This window comes from Drosophila novamexicana, unplaced genomic scaffold (genome assembly GCF_003285875.2).
Source record: "Drosophila novamexicana strain 15010-1031.04,08,12 unplaced genomic scaffold, DnovRS2.1 tig00000008-arrow-pilon, whole genome shotgun sequence".
Lineage (NCBI taxonomy): Eukaryota > Metazoa > Arthropoda > Insecta > Diptera > Drosophilidae > Drosophila > Drosophila novamexicana.
The window spans coordinates 6,947,493-6,968,070 of record NW_020824765.1 but is presented as its reverse complement, the minus strand read 5'-3'; the positions used below and the strand labels follow the sequence as shown (position 1 = coordinate 6,968,070).

Sequence of the window (20,578 nt, the reverse complement as noted above, 5' to 3'; positions counted from 1 at the left end):
AAAGTAAGGAATGGAAAAATTATATGCGATGAGCCTACACGTAATATCAAGTTACAAGTTTATTGTTTTAAGCAAACAAAAATTTAAAAATAAATATATATATTACAAAAAAAAAATACGAAAAAAATACCAAACAGACTGATGGACCGCACGCCACAACCCGGACAGCTCCCCGCGCCACTCCCTACACCTGAACCGCCCACAACACGCCCACAAAAAAGGAAAAAAGAAAACATTTAAAGACAAAGCAAATTGGTTTTAGATTTTTTGATTTTTTTTTTTATAAATTCTTTTTCGTTCTTTCTGGTAATTAAAACGACTGACTACACAAAGACGTTGCACACACACACACACACACACACACGCACACACAATTTACATTAGCTAAACTAGCATTAAAAAAGAAGAAGAACAACAACCACACTTTGGATAGTAGGTGATAATTAGTGTGTCTTATATGCCCCTCCCCTCGCTCCGCTCCGCTCACCTAATGCTGCTTCCTACCAATCCGCAAGAATCAAAAACAAAAGCAACATATAAATATATAAAAAACTTTTTTACTAAATTGCAATTAGCATATAAAATTTTTGGTAGACAGGCAAAAGAAAAGCGCATCCTTTTCCCCCACAACAGGCAGGCAAATATTATTAAATAAACTAATTATATAAACTATAATTCAATATATGCAACAGCAACAACAATGAGAAATGCAAAAGCGACAATTAAACACATATATATATATATACATAAAAAATATAATAAATTACCAATCGCAATTCCACAATTAATTCACTTTCTTTTCGGCTTTCGACTTTCATGCCCGGCTTCTAGAATAATTTGTTTGGCTGCTTTCGTTTTGTTTAAACAATTGAGATAAGTGAATTAACCAAATTACGTTTGACATTTTTGGCCTTAAAATGAATATAAACATAAACAAAACACAACAAAATTTAAGTAAATACTTTATATACATACACCACATATATACATACATATATATGTAAATATATATATATATATATAGCGAATAAAATTTAGTTATAATTTATACAAAGCAAGGGAGCAGCTTTCAAATGGCAAACTTTAGGCGATAGCCCGGCAAGAGAACATGAAATAAATAATTTAAAAGAAACAAAAACATTGTTAAAAAAAAACACTCAACTAAAGAAGAGGCAGCAGCAAACAGACAAGAAGAAGAAGAAGAAGAACAACAAAAGTAAAAAGTTGAGTTGAGCAAAAGAAAAAAAAAACAAACAAAAAGTATCTATATAAAATATATATACAAGAAATAAATATATATATTGTTAAATTTTTATGCTAAGTTTTTAGTGCAAAGAAAATAAAAATGGTTAAATTTTTAATAAACATAAAAAAAGAGAGAAGAAGAAGAACAAAAGAAGAAAAAAAACAACAACCCGAGTAAATCTAAATTTAAGTTTAGCATATAATGGCATATTATTATGTTACAATATTTACAATATAAACAAACGAGAAGCAGAAGAAGAAAAGAATAAAAAGAAAAAGAAACACAACAAAAAACTCCCCCTTTAAACAAGAGAAAATAAATTGAGAAAAACTGAAAATATATACAAAAAAAAAAAAAGATAAGAAAGAAAAACAAAAGAAAAACTCATATGAAAGCAGCTGAATTAATTCATTCATTATGATATATGATTAAGTGAAGTCGTAGTACGACTGTTGCACATTGCATATATACATGCCACACACACTCACACACACACACACACACACACACATAGGTCCAGCAACTGCAACTGACATATAAATGATGAGCAGGCAGCTGACTTAAGTTTAAATACAAAAACCTAAAGCAATACCTACTAAAGGCATCGGGGCGTTAGTACAGTGTGCACTGCCTATGGCAGAACAGCATGTGCAGCATGCATAAAGCAAAGCGACTGTTTCTCGCTGTTGAACAGGCCCAAGCCAGTGTTTACTGTAGGCAGCGCACACTGTACTTGTTACATTTGACAGCGCATTTACTTTTGCTGTTCGCCAAGCAGTTGTCAACACTGTGTTTTTCAACATCAAATATATCCTTGCAATACTTCAACACTCGCTCACACACACGCACACACACACACACACACACGCAGCCTGTTTCCTGCACAACGCGGCGTATGCGCAACATTTTGTTTGTTTATTTCTTTCCTTCGTTTGCTTTTCTTTGCAATCTATTTTGGTTATATTTGTATTTCACCTGCATGTTATACATATTTCGTTTCGTTTAATGTTTTTTTAAATGCTTTTTTAGAAGCGTGCATAAATAAAATACACAGCTCGATAAAGCACTGGAAAAAATTAATATTTATTGCGCAGTTGTAAACAATTTTTGTTTTGTTATATAAGGAAAATGACTAACAGTTTGGCAGCAGCAGCAGCAGCAGCAGTAAAAAATAGACGAGCGAGCACAACTCTTTTATACCCTTCCCACACACTTTTTAAGCAGGGTACGAAAAAAGATGCAGCAAAATAAGCAAAACTCAAAATGAAAAGAAGCAGAGCGAAAAAAAGAAAACTTAAGAGCATAAACAATAAAATTTATATATATATATATATACGTACATATATGTATATATACTTAACGTATAAATCGTTTTTTATATGCTTACATAATTTAGTTAAACTAGATGAATTCGTTTTTTATATATTTGTAAATTGTTTTTTAGGTAAATCGAATTATATAAACTGTGTCTCTATACATACATGCATATATACAAAATACACACACATATATACATATATCGTATATATATATAGACTATATATATGTATATATATATATATGTATATATATAAATGCAGGCAGAAGAGCATACATATGTATATGCTTCATTATTATGATTATTATTATGATTATTACGATTATTATTATGATTAAAAACCAATCACAACAAAACAACAGAGAAAGAAAAACCATTTCAAAGTAAGTTGAAGATAACTTTGAAGAATGATAAAACGCAAGCAACTAAAGAGAAAAATGGAAAACAAAACAAAACAAAACAAAAACAAAAACAACAACAAAAAAACTAAATAATTCAATTCATTCTTAACAATAAAGTGTAATCTGAATTATACAAAGAAAAGAAAAAACAAGGAAAAACAACAAGAAAAAACCAAAAAGAAGATGAGTGGAAAATCTTTTGCCGCCTCTTCTGTTTTTTATGTTTGTATTTGCTTTAATCCGTTTCAATTATGCAGTTTTTCCAGCCGTATGCGAGGGCTGTGTGCGGCTAAAGGGGGCGGGGTGTGGGGTGGAAAATGCTTTTATTGCGCATTTTCAATTATTAAATGGCTTGTGGCTGCCTATTAAAACGGCATTGTTTAATGTCCGCTCTTTAATATGCGCATTTACTGCCATATTTATGGATCGTCGCATTAACTGCAGCCAATCCGCGCGGATTGACCAATTGATTGACTTGCTGGCATTCGGGAAATGAATGGCCATGTGATATGCTCTGCGGCTATTTTCATTGCATTCTGAAAAGTCACATACACAACGACTCAATTTTCACAGCATGTTGGGCAGCAGTCAACAATTACTCAAAAAGCTCTGCGTTTACAATTTTGAATAATGGAAAAAACGAAATAAGCTGCGTACAGTTTTAATGAGTTTATTTGTGTTTATTTGTGCTGCAATTTAAGGAAATAATCGCAACACGACACTCAAATCCAGCCCGTAACCTAGCCTTTATTCTGTCGACGAGCTTTCAATGTGGTTGTAAGTATCCTCAAAGCTCTTAAAGCTTCTAAATGAGACAAGTGAATTGATTCCGTCGAGCGGAAAATGGTAAGTCAAGCTTTAAGCTGTAATTGAGCTTTATTGCGTGCAGTCAGAATATTATTTTCAGCTTCAAGTTTCCGTGTTCTTTCCCTCAAATTAAGCTTTATATTTTTTACTCAATGATGGTCTATTGGCAGCTACAACAACACTTTGGCATTCCACTTTATTTATTGCGCTATTAAATTGAGACTCTCTTTTAAAACAATTTTGCCTTAATCGATGCAACATTGTTATCTTTATCTACTTTCTTTATCTCTATGCTGTCAGCATAACCACAAATTTGTTGTTTGAGCCGGCTCCAAAAACTAGGTAAGTTGATTTAACATTTGGCTGCGTTGAGGTTTAAAGGTAAGCATATGTGCAAAAAACTATTACTAGCTGACTTCATCAGAATGACCTTGCCACAAACACACACAAGCAGAGACAGCCGCAAATGGACATACGCAGCTAAAACACAACAAACACACACACACACACACACGCACAACTGGAGACTGGCCATAAATCTAAGTGGCATTGAGTTCATTTGTGGAAAAGAGTCTGTGTGTGAGCAAGTGTGTGTGTGTGTTAGAGAGTGTGAGTGTGAGTGTGTCTTTGTGTTTATTGGTGTTTATTTCAACGCAAGTGGAGCAGCCAAAAGAAGAAAAACTTTAGTTTCAGTTTAGTCTGAGCTGCTTTTTGCAGGTGTCGATGCTAAGGGAAGGATGGTGGATATGAAGGGGAGGGGGTGGTTATCTTGTAAGATTTTGTGCTCTATGCAGCACGTCTTGTGGCCAAGAGAGCTTTTGGATTTATGGCCATCAAGGCAAGTGCTCAGCGCTCTGCTGTTGTGTGGCACTAGCAAAAGTTTGCTGAACTTGCCAAATATCTTGCCACTTGCCGCATGCCGCTTGGCTCAGCAAAAACAAGTTTACCCACTGGCCTTGCCAAACAGCACGACGGGCGGTCAGGAGATTTTCGGTACGGGACGAGGGCTACCACATTTGGCCAGAACACGAATGTGTCTTTAACACGTTCATAAATTACAAGCCAATAGCTGGGAGCTGGTGTAGCTGATTGGCTCTGATCAATATGCAAATGCATAATATATGTACAGATATATATGCATAAATATATTGGCGACAAGTTTTTCGGACCGTGCAACATTTTGCGAGCCGCAGCTGTTGCAACTTTAACGCGCTTCCGTCAATTGAATTTACGAGCAAAACGGGAAAATTGTGTCACACACAGAAAGCAGCAGCAGCAACAGCAACAACAACAACAACAACAACAATAACAACGGCAACAATGGCAAACAATGGTCGGTTCGGATTCAACGCGACATGAACACGGAGACAACATGCTGCTGCCACATGCAACAGCAACAACTATTGTATGTTGCATGCCTCTCGCGACCGACATAGTTAAGTGAAAATTTATTGGTTAAGGAAATGAAGACAACAGGCTGATGTATTGGTTTCCGGGCCTTACAATTCGATAATCCTTTTTCGCCACGCTCAGTGCACACACTCACCATATGTGTGTACGTGCGTGTGTGTACGTGCGAGGGCAGCTCAGTTAGTTCAATTAAATTTTAAATATATCACTGCATATTTCACGAAAATCTTTTTTAAATGAATATTATGGTATCTATTTAAATATTAAATAATTAAAATAGTTGATAGTAGGTTTCGTAAATCTTGTTCTTAAAATATAATATACATAATAAAATAAATATAAAAAACGAGAAATAAGGCCTATCTTCGGCACGTTGAAGACTTAATACCCTTGCAGACCGAAGTTTTTTAAGTTTGGCCAATATATCTTGAAAAACAAAAAAAGTTAGAACCAAATTAAAAATGAAAGCTCCAATCCAGCAGACATATGTACTTAGTGCAACAGAAAGAAGGACCTATGCAAAGTTACATGACGATAGCTTTAAAACAGAGACGGACAAACATGGCTTTATCGACTCGGCTATTGATACTGATCAAGAATATATACGATGACTCCTTCTATGCGTTTCGAGACAAAATAACAATACTCTCTTCGAGGGTATAATGAAACATATATAATAAAATTAAATTTAAATATTGTCAAGATCCCAATAAATATTTAAGTATTCGATTCGAAATATGAATAAGCGTGTGGAATCGATGCTGAAATATTAAAGTCAGCATCGTTACTCAGAGCTTTGATATTCAATTGACTTATGAGGATTGGTCGAGTTATGAAATAAAGATATACACAAAAAATAGGATAAGATAAATCTTATAGATATGAATATCGATGTGGAAAAATTCTTCCAAACAGCTTTCATTTCACATGCTTAGATGCAAGATTTGAGTTCGTTTTAAGAGAGAAACTTAATAAATAAAAAAGTAACTTAAAAAATAGAAGAAAAAAAATATATTTCTTTTTACAACTGTTTAAAATACTTTATAAATAAATCAATATTCTCACAAAATAAAATTTATTTCGTCTCAAAATATGCACACAAATTGTCCCGAGCTAAAATAAAACTCGTCTCAAGTCAGCGAAAAGTCTAGAAAAGACCCTCGTTTGAAAGCGAAAGGCTTTCGTTTCACTCATTTCTTGTGTTATTTGATTGTGGCGCCGCTTGGCCAACAGGTTAGCCAAATGTGGCCTTAACGAATGGGCCAATTCGCTTGGCCAATTGATTGAGCGAGCGCGTCCCTTGGCCTTGCGCCAGTTTTTATTGCACAAATATTGACATTGAGATTGATTGAAAGGCTTTCAGCCAAGTTGTTGCAAGTTGTTAATGTTGCATGTTGTTTTCTTTTTGTTTCCGTTTGTTGTTTGTTTGCTTTGTGGTTGCTGCTGCTGCCGTAGCTGCTGCTGCTCGTTGTCACATTCACTTAATTTGCTGCTAATGACCCGGCCAACAAACGATTTTGGTGCAATGCTCTGTGCTGTTCAATTAATAATATGTATTTTTTCCTTTTGACACTTGGCAACACTTCCATTATGTATACGCCGCGTAACCGGGCGCACAAAAGCCGTACTCGGAGCCGGTAAACAGCAAACGGCAAACGGCAACCGGTCGCAATTTGTTTACTCAAGCATTGGGATTTTGACTCTATTATGAGAGCCAACACTTGATGGCGATTATATCATCCAATTTAATTGCCAACAAAGCCAAAAAAGAAAAACAAAAATGTACTCAGAAAACTCTGCAATTGCAGGCCAATTGGCCTGGCCAATAAATCATTATAGAAAAATATGTATACATACATATATATTACATATAAATATTTATCTTTACACCAATTATATATTATATTTCAAATGTTATATCATGGCCAAAGAAAAGTGAAAACGCTTTGCTTGTTGCGTTTCTTTTTATTTTCTTTTTTTTTTTTGTGTTTCTTCCAGCTGCTAATTTGTGCGGAAAATGTTTCGGTTGCCGTCCAGTTAACAAATGGATGAGCTGCTGACCAACTGCAAGTGTCGTTTTGGCCATTATTTTAGCTGCTGCTGTTATGCAATGCGGGTGGCCGGAAAATGCGTCCAAAACCAGTTGAAGACGCGTTGCACTGGGTGCTCTATTTGCTGCACGTGAAACACCTTTGTTACCTTTCGGCTTAATACTAAATTGTTTTTATTGCAACTACAGAAAATGGCCATTAATTAAAAAGAGTTGCGTAAAGCTGAAGCGCGAGCTTTAAGATCTTAGCCTTAAGTTGAGCTTTAAAGACGCACATGTGCCTTAAGTTAAAATTGATTGCAGACAAGGTTTTCATTGATTTCTAAATAATGTTGGATGTACACTGAGCATATTTAAAGGATCTGAAAGCTTAAGGCAAGCTCATTTATAAAATTCTTAAACTTAAGGTTTGTTAGTAACATTAAGATTATTTCTTGCTTTATGTAAGTCTTAGTTTAATATTTCTTTAAGCTGGAGACTTATTGTAGGGCTTGGGAGCCTTTAAACCTCTATACAAATATATAAAGTTTAAGTGTACGCTTTAAGACTTGAGTCAACTTAAGCTTTAATTGAGCTTAGTTTTATAATTTCTATTAGCTTTGGATTTTTGGTAGATTTTGGGAGCTTTCAAAGCTTTGTAATGTACGTATGTGAACATTTTGGGCATATTCTTCAAAAGTTATGAAATAGAACAAAACTTCATGAGCTTTACAAAACCGAATTTTAAGCTTGTTAAGATTTGTCTGATACGTATATCTGAAGCTTTAAGCTGGACGTTCATTTAATTTCTTTAACCCGAAACCTTATAAGTTCAATTGTGACTTTCCTTTAAAGCATTTTCGACATGTTGTTAGTTAGTTATGAAAGTCGTATCCCAAATGATTTTAATGATGAAATGCCTTATCTCATTAGGCCTTTAGCATTTCTTTGTTTTTACTGTTGGCGCTTCCTGCATTAGATGGATTACCGATTAGATGTAATAGGCCGCTGGCCAGAATGGCAATGCCAATCAACTCAATTGCAATATCATGACTGCTGCTCGTTGCTGTTGGTTGCACATTTAAATTGCCACAGTCAAAAACTGTCAATTCCAGGGGTAGGCAGGGTGGGCAGGGGAGGGGGGCTTTTGGCCCGCTCAAATGGCGACATATTTCAACGTGCCAGACAGCTCAATTTATGATGACTTTGTTAAGAGCCAAATGGTAAAATCAAATATTTTGTTCGGTTTTCGGTGTCGAGTTTCAGTTTAGTTTTCGGTTTTTGGTTAACGTTACGGTTACAGTTTCGGTTGCGGGCTTTTAGGCAACCAGGAAGCAGCTTCAGGCTATATAATCCTTGTGGCAAGTTGAACCTGCTGCCAATTGTTGTTGTTGTTGTTGCTTGTCTGTTGTCTGTTGTCTGGGGCTGTCGCGGCTTGCCATGAAAAGCCAGCAGACATAATCGCCTGCGTTTAACTGAGGCACAAGCTTCAATTACGCTTTTGACTTTGGCGCTGCCAGTTGCCGAGCCCCAACCTGCCCGGCTTAGACCCCCTCCCCCCTCTATCCGTCCCCAAGCCCACTGGGCTACATGTTTGGCGGCTTTTCACAATGTGGTTGGCATGTATTCGAGGCGGTTCCCATCGCTCTCTGTGCGCCTCTTGCTTACTGTGCGAGTATTTTCCAGATTGTCTTGCTAATGTGATTGCCGCTGTGCGTTTGCGTTTGTTGTTGTTGCTGGTGTTGTTAATGTTGCTGTTGCTATTGTTGTTGTTGTAATTGTTGTCTTTATTGTTGTTATACGAGTTGTATTTTCACTATCAGTCAAGAGCTAAGCACCCTGCACAATTCGCGTTGCGGCTTATTGAACTTAATCTTCAAGCAAATACTGCAATTTGGAACTTAAAAAATTGTTGAAGCATTTTACTCAATTTTGTTGGAATTTCATAGACATAGACAGCAGAAGTTTTCTACATGAAGAGATATTGATAAAATTTGATAGAAAATACCAAAGAAAAGTTTGATATTAGCACTTCGATATTAGAACTTTAAATCTTTATATGCATCTGTGTATTCATCTATATATAGGAAATATATAGCCCTAGAAAATTTTTTTTTCAATTTGTATCATGAAATATATATTTAATGCAAAGCTAACGAATAAGTCTTGTGGTTTTATCATTATTTGTATAATGTATAATTGTCTATAATTTTAAGGCATCACAGGAATAAATGACATTATCATTATAGACATTACTAGGAGCACTTAAAAGCTTTAAGTAAGCTTAATTGTATTCAGTGGATGTAAATTTAACCTGCCACAAAAGCTTTAAGCGCTGCTTAAAGCTTATGCTTGATTGTCGTCTCTTGGATATGCTTAATTGCAGCGCATTCGTGAGTCGCTTTGACGAACAGCTGCTGCAATGTTTATGCCACGCTTTGAAGCACTTGCCGCAACGCTAGCGCCAGCGTTTGTTGTCGCACTCTGCACATTCAAAACCGCCAAGCTGAGCAACGCCCCCCTCCTCTCTCTCTCGCACTCTGCCTCTCTGACCAACAAAAGCTGGTCAAGTTTTGCAGCCGGTGTGTGTTGATTATGTTTTTATTTCATTTACTTCCAACTCGGCAACTTCATGTCATTACATTTGTTGTTGTTGCTGTTGCTGCTGCTGTTACACCTGCTCGCTCGCTCGCTCACACGTGCTGCCTCTCGCTCTGTTGCACTCTCACTTGCGGCTTAAAGTTAACATTTCGCGCTGTGGCACGTTTCACTGTAGCATAAATTTATTTTTTTTCTTTGATTTTTTTTATATTTAAACCGCGACCAGCGCCAGTTCCCAGTGCAATTCCATTTCTACTTTAGACGCTGCTGGAGCGCTGCTAAAAAACCAACCACGCGCTGCACAGTATTTATCGAATAGCAAAACTATCAAATCAACAAAAATAAATACAACACATTGTATATATATACAAAAAAAAAAAAACGAAATAATTAAGAGCTGGCAACAAAGTTGTAAAGTTCGGCGTGTCAATATGCATTTGCCCCGAGGCGTAAGTGTTAATTAAAATTACATTTCAATAAAAAGCAAATGAAACCAACAAAAAAGTGCAAAACAACTGCAAACCAAAATAAATAAAATTAAAAGAAAAAAAGTAACGCGTTAATATATAAAAAAAATCCTTTTTTTTACTCGCTTGCGGCATAAATAAAAAATCATTTTTCCCCTGGCGTTAACTTAATTTATTGCCCGCAACAACAACGACAAACTGCAGAGTTCATCGAACGCGCTGGACACACAAATTATGCAAAAATTGAATAAACATTTGCCATTAAATAAAAAAAAATAAACCACACCAAAAGCCCGCTTAGAAAGTACACTCAAACACACGCACACACAATTGCATCTATTTCAAACCGCATAAACCAAATAAAAACATTAATTAAAGATTTCGACTTTGTTGGCCCACAAATTCATTGACTTCAATCAAAAAAACATTTTTGTGAACACAGTTTGAGTGAGCTATACAAAAATCGTTAGATATATATATTACTTTTATATATATATCCATTTTTATACAGTTTGTGCACAGTTTGGCCATTTAATCACGCGTTTATTATGCGGTCCCTTAAGAGCTCTCAAGTGTTTGACAATCTAATTGGTCTTTGCTTCAAATGTCAGCCAAGTGTTTGCGAGTGTACACAATATAAATTAAAGGATTTTAAAGCATGGTGCATTAACAATAGAGTCCAATTTGTTTAACATTTTATTGCGGCAGTAAACTTTATTTAGTTAAATTTAAAGATATTACAGTGCGCCAAATCTTATTGACTTTAAACATAAATTCATTCCAGCTCAAGCACAAGCTTTGAGCTTATGCCATTTGCGCTCAACAACCACACACATATTCATTCATTCATTTTATTCGCAGATACCATAAATCATCTAAAAGCCACATGACTTTTAGCACTTAAATTTTGTTCAGCTTACACTACTTGCTCTTTAAGTTATTTTATGGTATTATTTAACAGTCCATTTAATTGGTGCTTGTAATAACTTATTGTCCTTGTCCCAGGACGGACTTATTATTTATGGCCAAATACTTCAAATTGTTCACAACTCAATTGTTCTCCACTTTGTCATCACATAAATCTTATATGTACCATACAGTATCTTCATTTACTCATTCAAGTCCAAAAATATATTTATACTCCATTATTAATTCACACACAAACAATACCTACATAATCTTCTACTTTTCACCCTCATTTCAAATCTTAGCTAGTTAACTCAATTTGTTTTTATTAATCAGAATTCAGAGCTGTCCTCCATGGTCTGTATCTGATTATCCGTATCTTATTATCCGTTTCTTATTATTGTCCTTATTTATCTCAATTAAATTGTGTTTATAAGTATTAGTTCTCTCTGGACTTTCTACTCTCATCAAATAACCCAGCTGTCCTCCATGGTCGCTTAAAACAAAATCATCGGTTTAGTATACACATGCGATTCGCCTTATTATTAATAAGAAACATTCTATAATTTATTTATTCAACTAGCTTCCATTGTCATTTTAATAATCATTCAAAAATAGTTTTAACACCTAATTAATTATTCAAATGCGTTCTCCAGTGTCACTAGAATTTGTTTATATAAATTTCTGCTACTTTTCATACAAATTGCTTTGTATAAGAAAACTATTTAAATATTTATATTACGAGCATGGATAATACTTGGTCTATTAGTGAATTACTTGAGGCAGCTGTTGCTTTGGCTCTTTTGGCCCTGTAGAAAACTTTGGCCACATGGCCAGACACGAACATCTCAACATGTTATTTAATGAGTTGGAAAGTGATGAGCAAAAACATTTAAAAGCAATTTTCCAATTTCCCCCAATTTCAATTTCATTTTCATTTTGCCACACGCTTCTCAGCAAACTGCTAATTGAATGCGCCTCGGGCTGGTTCGGCTGTTTGAGTCGAATTCAGAATTGTGGCCAAAATCGATAACAGTTGAGAATTTCTATTAGCTGCCTTTTAAAGTCAGCTGCTGGGCGAGGAATTTTGGGATATTCTTTGATACTGTAATTACGCCTAGATTTGGCCTTTAAGCTCCTGCGGCGCCCCGCCCACAACAAGTGCTGACTCCGGCAGCGGCAATCAAAATCAGATTTGCTTCTGCTTAATATAGACATAAACATCAAAATGGCAACGGGCATTATGCTAATTATATTGTTTTGTTTATAGACGCTAAAGCTTTTTTTTATCACACATAGGCCAAGACAGAAAGAAACAAGAATACCCTGTACTCATACAAATTTGTGAAATGGGTAGCTTTTAACTTGATGCTATAGATAATGATGATACAGGTACCGATAGATACAGACACAGATAAATATAAAGATACAGATACAGATACAGATACAGATACAGATACAGATACAGATAAAGATGCAGATGCAGATGCAGATGCAGATGCAGATGCAGATGCAGATACAGATACAAATACAGATACAGATACAGATACAGATACAGATACAGATACAGTTGCAGATACAGATACAGATACAGATACAGATACAGATACAGATACAGATACAGATACAGATACAGATACTGATACAGATACAGATACAGATACAGATACAGATACAGATACAGATACAGATACAGATACAGATACAGATACAGATACAGATACAGATACAGATACAGATACAGATACAGATACAGATACAGATACAGATACAGATACAGATACAGATACAGATACAGATACAGATACAGATACAGATACAGATACAGATACAGATACAGATACAGATACAGATACAGATACAGATACAGATACAGATACAGATACAGATACAGATACAGATACAGATACAGATACAGATACAGATACAGAACAGATACAGATACAGATACAGATACAGATACAGATACAGATACAGATACAGATACAGATACAGATACAGATACAGATACAGATACAGATACAGATACAGATACAGATACAGATACAGATACAGATACAGATACAGATACAGATACAGATACAGATACAGATACAGATACAGATACAGATACAGATACAGATACAGATACAGATACAGATACAGATACAGATACAGATACAGATACAGATACATAGCGTAAATAGGTCTAATGCATTCAGTGCTGTGTAATGGTTCTAACATATTAAACAAGCCGTTAATGACCTTAGCTTACTTACTCAACACTGGCCTGAAAAATTAAAACAGACGCCTTTCGAGCATATTTGAATCGAGAGAGATGCGTGTAAATGTGCTTAGCTGACGTTGTGTTAAACAGCCTCATAAAGGAATATTTTTATATAAATTAAAAAAAAATTGATGGATACAACAATTTTTTGTATATATGTATAGAACTCAAATATTAACGCAGTTTTTTTTGCATCTATAAGAGCACTTATAGGTTAACTATAGAAATAAAATAAAGAAAAACTCTTTTATATTAATTACCCTATTTATGCACATTTTAAGTAAAATTAAAAACTATCTTTTTAAATATTTTGTATTTCATGAAGAATTGAATATAATTTAATGATATTTCTTGAATCCAAGCTTAAGGGCGTAACAAAGGATATTCTTTAAGAAACAATACTACCGATAGTTTATATTTTAAATATATTATTCTCAGATTTGGTAAAGCCGTGTATTTGTGCACACACTCTCAGCTAACGTGCACATTAAAATCTTATAGCCCAGTTACCAACAAAAAGAATCTTATGCCCAAATCAATTTTTTATATACATTTTTTTTAGCTTCCTTTACTTATTTTTTTCTTTTCTTTGCAGGCATTAAGTTTGCTGTTTATCACTTGCATGATGTTTGCCCTGACAAGCGGCCATCCATCAAACGACAAGCTTAAGTAAGTGCACGCCTTTAACGACATGTCCACAGACCACGGCCATAACCAGAGCACATAACGTGTCCAAGCCCAAAACCCAAACTGAATCTCTCTCAAAACCATTGACATTCAGAAATTCATTCGCATTCGCAGAATTCGCATCCATGTGCCGGTGAAGCATCACACGCATGTCCACACCAAGACAATCATAAAGAAAGTACCGCTGCCCATTCCGGTGCCGGTCAAGGAGCATAAGGAGCCGAAGAAGCATCATCGCAGCAGTCACAGCCATCATTATCATGAGCAGGATGAGCTCGATGATGACTTTGAGGGTTACGAGTATCCTGTCAAGGCCAAGCGGCGCACGCGGCATCCTTTTGTCTAATAATGCCGTACACCAGTGGGCGTCACGCAATGTGGGCGTGTCCCCAAAATGAGAACCAAACGCACACACACACACAAACTCACATATACGTAACTTTCGCATATTAAGCAAATAAAAACCAAAATAATGATCGAATGAATGGACAAGTCTCAGACAACAACAACAAAAAAACTGGGTGTGATTTGTCAATGTGTTTAGACAATAAGCGAAACCTTTTCTGTGCAATAAACAAATAAACAAAAGTATTTTATTTAAGCAACATTTGAAAGCCCTCTCTCACTCTCTCTGTCTGTTTCTTGCCAATCTCATGAACTGCCTGACAGCCGCGGAGAAGGCAGATTTCAGCACTCTGTTTGAAATGTCTGCTTTAATTAAGACAGTTTCAGCCTCAGCCTCTGACAAGAGCTTGTCATAATATTTACTTTTACAATGGAGGTGAACACTAACCGACATACCAAATTGCATCACTATAGACGGGAGTACCTTGTGAAATACAAACATTAAGAAATCGCGCTGTGGATTGCTTCATGAGCCCTTTACTTTACTTTGTATCGATTCAAGGAGTTCAACTTTGAGCTACATATTGTATTTCATCATTGTGTCTTTAGTAATTGCAGAGCTGGGCCACCTTTTGTGCTGGTTGAAATCAGAAAATAAAATCAAATTTCAGCATCATAGCTCGAGTGCTTTTTGAGTTATAACCGTTAGGTAGTTCATATATTTATATGGAGGTCAACTTTGATCTAGCAATTAGGTTTCATTCTTATATTTTGAGTGCATGCAGAGCTAGGTAATGGTTGTAAATAGAACATAAAATTAAATATTGTTCTTTAGCGATGTATATACCAAATTTACGTATGGCTCTAAGCATAATACTTAGACTTAAAATAAAGTTAATTAATTAAATTGAAGTACTTACCGAGTTAGAATAGTAAGGCAACTTTCAGCACTTTATAAACTGAGTAGTTGGCATATAGTTTCCAATTTCGTAAAAAATAATAGGAGCTGGAAAGAGAAAGCATTGCCTATATTGGTAAAAATTGTATGCGTACCTAAATAAAATGTTTTATTTTTTAAGTAAAGCCCTAAGTAAAATAAATATATGTATAGAAAATATTTATGAATATATTTAAAACATGATTCAATTTTAAAGATGCGAAAAACAGGCAATTTTAGCTTGTGTATTAAATTAAATCCTTATTTTATGATCATTCCTGACGTCGCCAATAATCGATCAATTTTTTTAAAGAATATTTCTATTTATATACTATAAATTTATCTTTAGATTAATCCTATGTTTTCGTTTTCAATTCCGGCCTTTTAATAATAATATTTTTAATAATTGAAAAGCAACCTAAAAGTATGCTAAGCTTATCCTTTAATGTTATAAATAGATAAAGTATGGAATGTTATTATAAATAATTAAAATAATTTCTTGACTAAATTATGTCGTAACATTTTTGAGATACGAACCCTCTTTGACCTTGTTCTGTTCCGTCAAGTCCAAAAATATTTCAGAAAATTATATAAAATGTCCAACTGCATAGTTGTTCCACAATTAGTTTAAACTTTAAGAGTATCAAAACGTCGACTTTCAAAGTATTCAGTGAACAGTTTCCAATGTTTCGCTGCGACAGCAACAAAAACAATTTGACACAATTTTGTGACCGCAAAAGCGAAAGTGAATATTTAAGCCAAAAGCTAAGCTGCCTTTTGTTGCAGCTAAACAGACTTGTTGATTATGCCACATGCCGCATGCCACATCTAAAGCGCAAATTGAAAATTGCAAATCTTGAGATATTTGCTTTGCCAGTTTTGGGAATAAGCCAAAGTATATAAATAAATAATTAGCTCAAGCAGAACAAGAGCAAGATATCTGTAAAACGACCAAAGCAAGCTAAAAATAATGATGTGCGTTCTGCCCCTTTCAACAATTGCGATTAGTGGCGGCTTGAGACAGACGCTGAGACAGTGGGAACAGCTTACGGCCATATAAAATATGCATGCCCCAGGTGCTGCCGCATACCCAAAGCACCAACAACAACTACAACAAGAGAACGGGAAACGCTTGGGGCTGGGGCGCAGCGGATGGGGTACTCTGTCAGCACGTGCTGCCCCGTCTGGTAAACAAAAATGTTAAAAAAGAATCAACAACAGCAGCAACAAAAGCAACAACAGCAACAAAATGTAAACAAGCTGGCAACGCATGTTGCTCAAGGCGCAAATCTGACGTGGTAGCTGCTCTGCCTTTGGCTCATTTGGACGGCAGGCACTCAAGTGTGCCTCAGACAGGACGAGCTGCCACTCGATGCGAGCACACTCAAGCCGTGCCACTCAATTTGAGTCCCGTCCCGATCGAATCTTCGCCACAGGCCAATCGCATTTTGTGTGTGTGCCACCATAATTAATATGACGTCAGCTGCAACAACTTATCAAAGCGTGGCACGCAAAAAAAAAAAGACCAACAAAATGGGTTACTTTGAAATTGGCCCTCAGAGCTGCACAACCTAACGCACAGATACCCTGTAAAATGTTTCAAATATAAAAAAACATGTGAAAAAACCACCAAAAACTACTAAAACTAACTAAATATTCTTGAAAATTGTATATTTAGTCCTACTTTTCCAGCTAAAGTAATATTTTTGAGCAATTACTAAATTTGTTGTGGGTTGGGTTTTTGTTAGAATTTCTTAATAAATTAAGAGGTTCCTTATTTAAGTAACATGTTTAGTACCTGACCGGGTCGAGGTTAATGTTGGTCAACAACAACAACAACAACAAGGTATAAATAGCAAGAGTGTGCAGATTGTCTGTATAGCTATTTCAAGAACTACCCTGCTCTATTAAAGACAGACTTTGCTATTGGAAAGGCTTTGTTTTCCGTAAGCAGCTTTAACCACTTGCATATTATAGGCAAGCAAAAGGCGACGAATAACAAAGAAGTAGAGAGAACGACGCTGCGTCTGTTTGTCTTCTACAAAATAGCTAAATTCTCCAAGATTATTTTTGTTTACTCAAGCGCTTTAAGAAACCGAGATATATTTATGCAAGTGATATATCTCTAAGAGCTAGTAAATCCCTTCTAAACAAAGCTTACAGGGTATACATAAAAGCAAAAATGCTAGCATACTGTTGAGCGTTGCCTAAAGTACTTGATAAATAAAAATATGTCTCCCTCTCTCTCTCTGTCTTGCCTCTCTCTCTCTCTCGCTTTCTCTCTAGCCGTCTAGTATTTGCCTGTGCAATCTGGCATCGAGGTGTCACACTCATATATTTACTTGTCGCCCGTTGTTGTTTTTGCGGCTGCTGTTTAATTTGGCGCGTTTATTTGATTAGGCCCGGCTAAGCGCAGTACGTGACTGGGTTAATTTGCAGCACACACACTCACACCCCACCGGATGTGTGTGTGTGTGTGTGTAGTTTTGAGAGTGAAGTCAAATAAATAGCTAGCATGTCCTAAGTACATTTACTTGTACACACAAGTGTGCATACTACGCATAACAATGAAAACAGCAGGAAGAATCTTTGTATAAAGCACTGTGGAGGGAAAGGGGGCCGCGTGGAGGTGCAGCTCATGGCTAAACTACTTACTGACGACTACTTATTGTTTGCCTATAAGCATGCGGGTTATCCAAATACCTATAAGTTAGCTGCCACACTCTTAGCAAAAAGCATATTAGCTGGGAAGCAAATTTTGAAATTTTACAAATAATTGAAGTATTTTTATTTAAAAATTTGCAAAAGTGCAGGGAAAAAGTTAATAATAAAGACGATAGAAAAAGAATAAGCTTATAATTAAACATTTACAATTGTTTAGGGTAAGATGGCAAATATAGCATTTTTAATTTCCTCTCCACAATATCCCTATTATAAAGGAAAGGAACTTTTTGATTTGTGTTGAACTGGAAATACATTTTTTTATAAAGAATATACATACTACATAAAAAAAATTATATTAAAATAAAGTATGTCTACTTTTCAGAATTATCTTTAATAAAAAAAAAAATGAAAGCTAGATAGTCAGATAAATAGCTAGATAGATAGATGGATAGTTGGGTAGATAGTTGGATAGATATATAGATAGATAGATAAGTAGAAAAATACATAAAAGATTGGGGTCACATTAGATAAATAAAACCAATAAGGCTTCGATCTTCCTTAGACATGTCATTCTATCTTTTGCTTTTGGTCGATTCCGATCTTTATAAAACGTATGTGCCAAAACATCATATACTATAAAATACTATAATAAAAAAACTATAAAAGCCCTTGTAAAAACATAAGAAAATGATTCCGAAATGTTTGTGGCTCTTGTTAGACTTCTTAGACTTACTATCGTTACTTTGTCTGAGCTTTTGCAAAATATATCTAAGAGAAACTATTATAAAAGTACAATCATTTGCCCTTTAAAATCCGATTAGTCACGATAAATGTATATAATTTCCAAATCTTGAAAACTCATTTACCTCAATTAATTAAACATTTTTGTTTGTAATGAAAATGTTAAAGATTAATTTCTGTATAAGTATCTCGCTTAAATTTAAAATTTCAATTTGCATTTAATAAGGGCATGCGAATTGTTGTCAAAACTTTTTTGCATAAATCTGAAAAGGAGCTTTGAGCCTGGACAAACAGGCAAATAGATGCGACCCCATAATAAACAAAACATTTTCTGCCTCGGCCGGACAAAATGCCAATTTATGTCTCTCTATGGGGCCGCCCCCCTCAGTCCCTGCCCAGCCTCCTAGACTTCGCTTTTGTGTTGTTTGTTTTGGTGTCTGCAGTTTTGAAATACAAACAGAAACTTGAATTTTTGCTGACTTTGATGCATATATGTATATATCTGCATTTGTAGAGGAAGCCAACAACAATGCACAAAATGTGCCTTAATAAACAGAAAAATATTCTTCAATATTAAATATATAGATAGTGTACATATGTATGCATAAAGAGAAAGGGAGCGGAGGGAGGGGGAGGGGGAGGGATAGCTGTATTCCAAACATATGAATAATTTCAGTTTTTACTGCATTAATATTTTTATGGGCCAATGGCCCTTGGGTGGCTGCCAGGGTTTCTGCTGCTGCTGCCAGAGAATCAATAAGCGAGTTGGCAGTCGCTTTTGGCTTGTCTTTTTTCTCGCTTGGTTTTATGGGCGCCTGCTGCTGTTGCTGCTGCTGACACGCCCCATTTGCGCATTTTATAGCTGAGTAGAGGCGGAGTTGGAGTTGGGGCCTAGGTCTAGTCAGCGACAATGGCAACACTTTTCGCTTAGCCGGTAATGCATTGTGTCTAATACCCAATTAATTTGGGATTTGCAGTTAATGAGTCCCCCAAGCGAATCGGCAGCACTGGCCAGCCAAAATGTGCATGAGGGCAGTTAGAAAACAGACTTAATTAGCGCCCAACCAACGGCAATAGACACGGTTATAACTGTGTGGCCATAAAAATAGCCGCCAAAGAGCCATACATTGTCAGACACATAGCCACAAGCACACACAACCACACATACAATCACACACACACACAGCCACACACTCAGACACACAACCACACACACACTGCCACAACCTACACCACAGCGACAATAATTACAGCCAACTGACGCACATAATAATTATTATTTACCCAACTCTTGAACAACTTTAAATTCCATTAATTGTTTAAATTGCATATGGACATTAAGGGATAAAGCTGAATAAATGTGCCTGGCAGATCTTTACTTATTATTATTATATTATTTTTAAATAGGAAAATATATATTTTTACAATGTCTACAAAGGATACACCCCTGCGATCTACCAGCTAGGTGAATTACTTCAATTCCTTACATTATTAGATTATGTCTTTCATTATAAATCCCATCCCATCCCAGACAATGTAAGTACTCTATAAATTCTATAAGATATTACTAGACTTGGTAGAGTTCAGAAAGTACTGATCAATTTAAGTGCACATTAAAACTAATAAAATTAATATATATCTGCCCAAAATGAATGTAACTGGATTCTTAAATTAGATCTGGATGCAGTGTATCTGCCAGTCAACCACATTTGATTACTTTAATTTGTTTCACTTCGTTCAGGATTAAGTATTT

General features: G+C 35.5%; 2 protein-coding genes across 4 annotated transcripts in view; one reads left to right on the top strand and one right to left on the bottom strand.

The window, feature by feature from the left end:
* Positions 1–20,578, bottom strand: part of LOC115763390 (histidine decarboxylase) — a 92,659-nt gene that overhangs the window by 55,313 nt on the left and 16,768 nt on the right. For all 3 annotated transcript variants that reach the window (XM_030705951.1, XM_030705942.1, XM_030705934.1), the window contains exon 2: positions 15,404–15,489. The gene's annotated coding sequence lies outside the window, so the exon portion shown is untranslated. The remainder of the gene's footprint in view (positions 1–15,403; positions 15,490–20,578) is intronic.
* LOC115763484 lies at positions 10,244–14,484 on the top strand. Its single transcript, XM_030706072.1, has 3 exons — positions 10,244–10,261; positions 14,047–14,120; positions 14,253–14,484. Exons 1-3 carry the CDS (start codon positions 10,244–10,246, stop codon positions 14,482–14,484), a joined length of 324 nt encoding a protein of 107 aa, XP_030561932.1.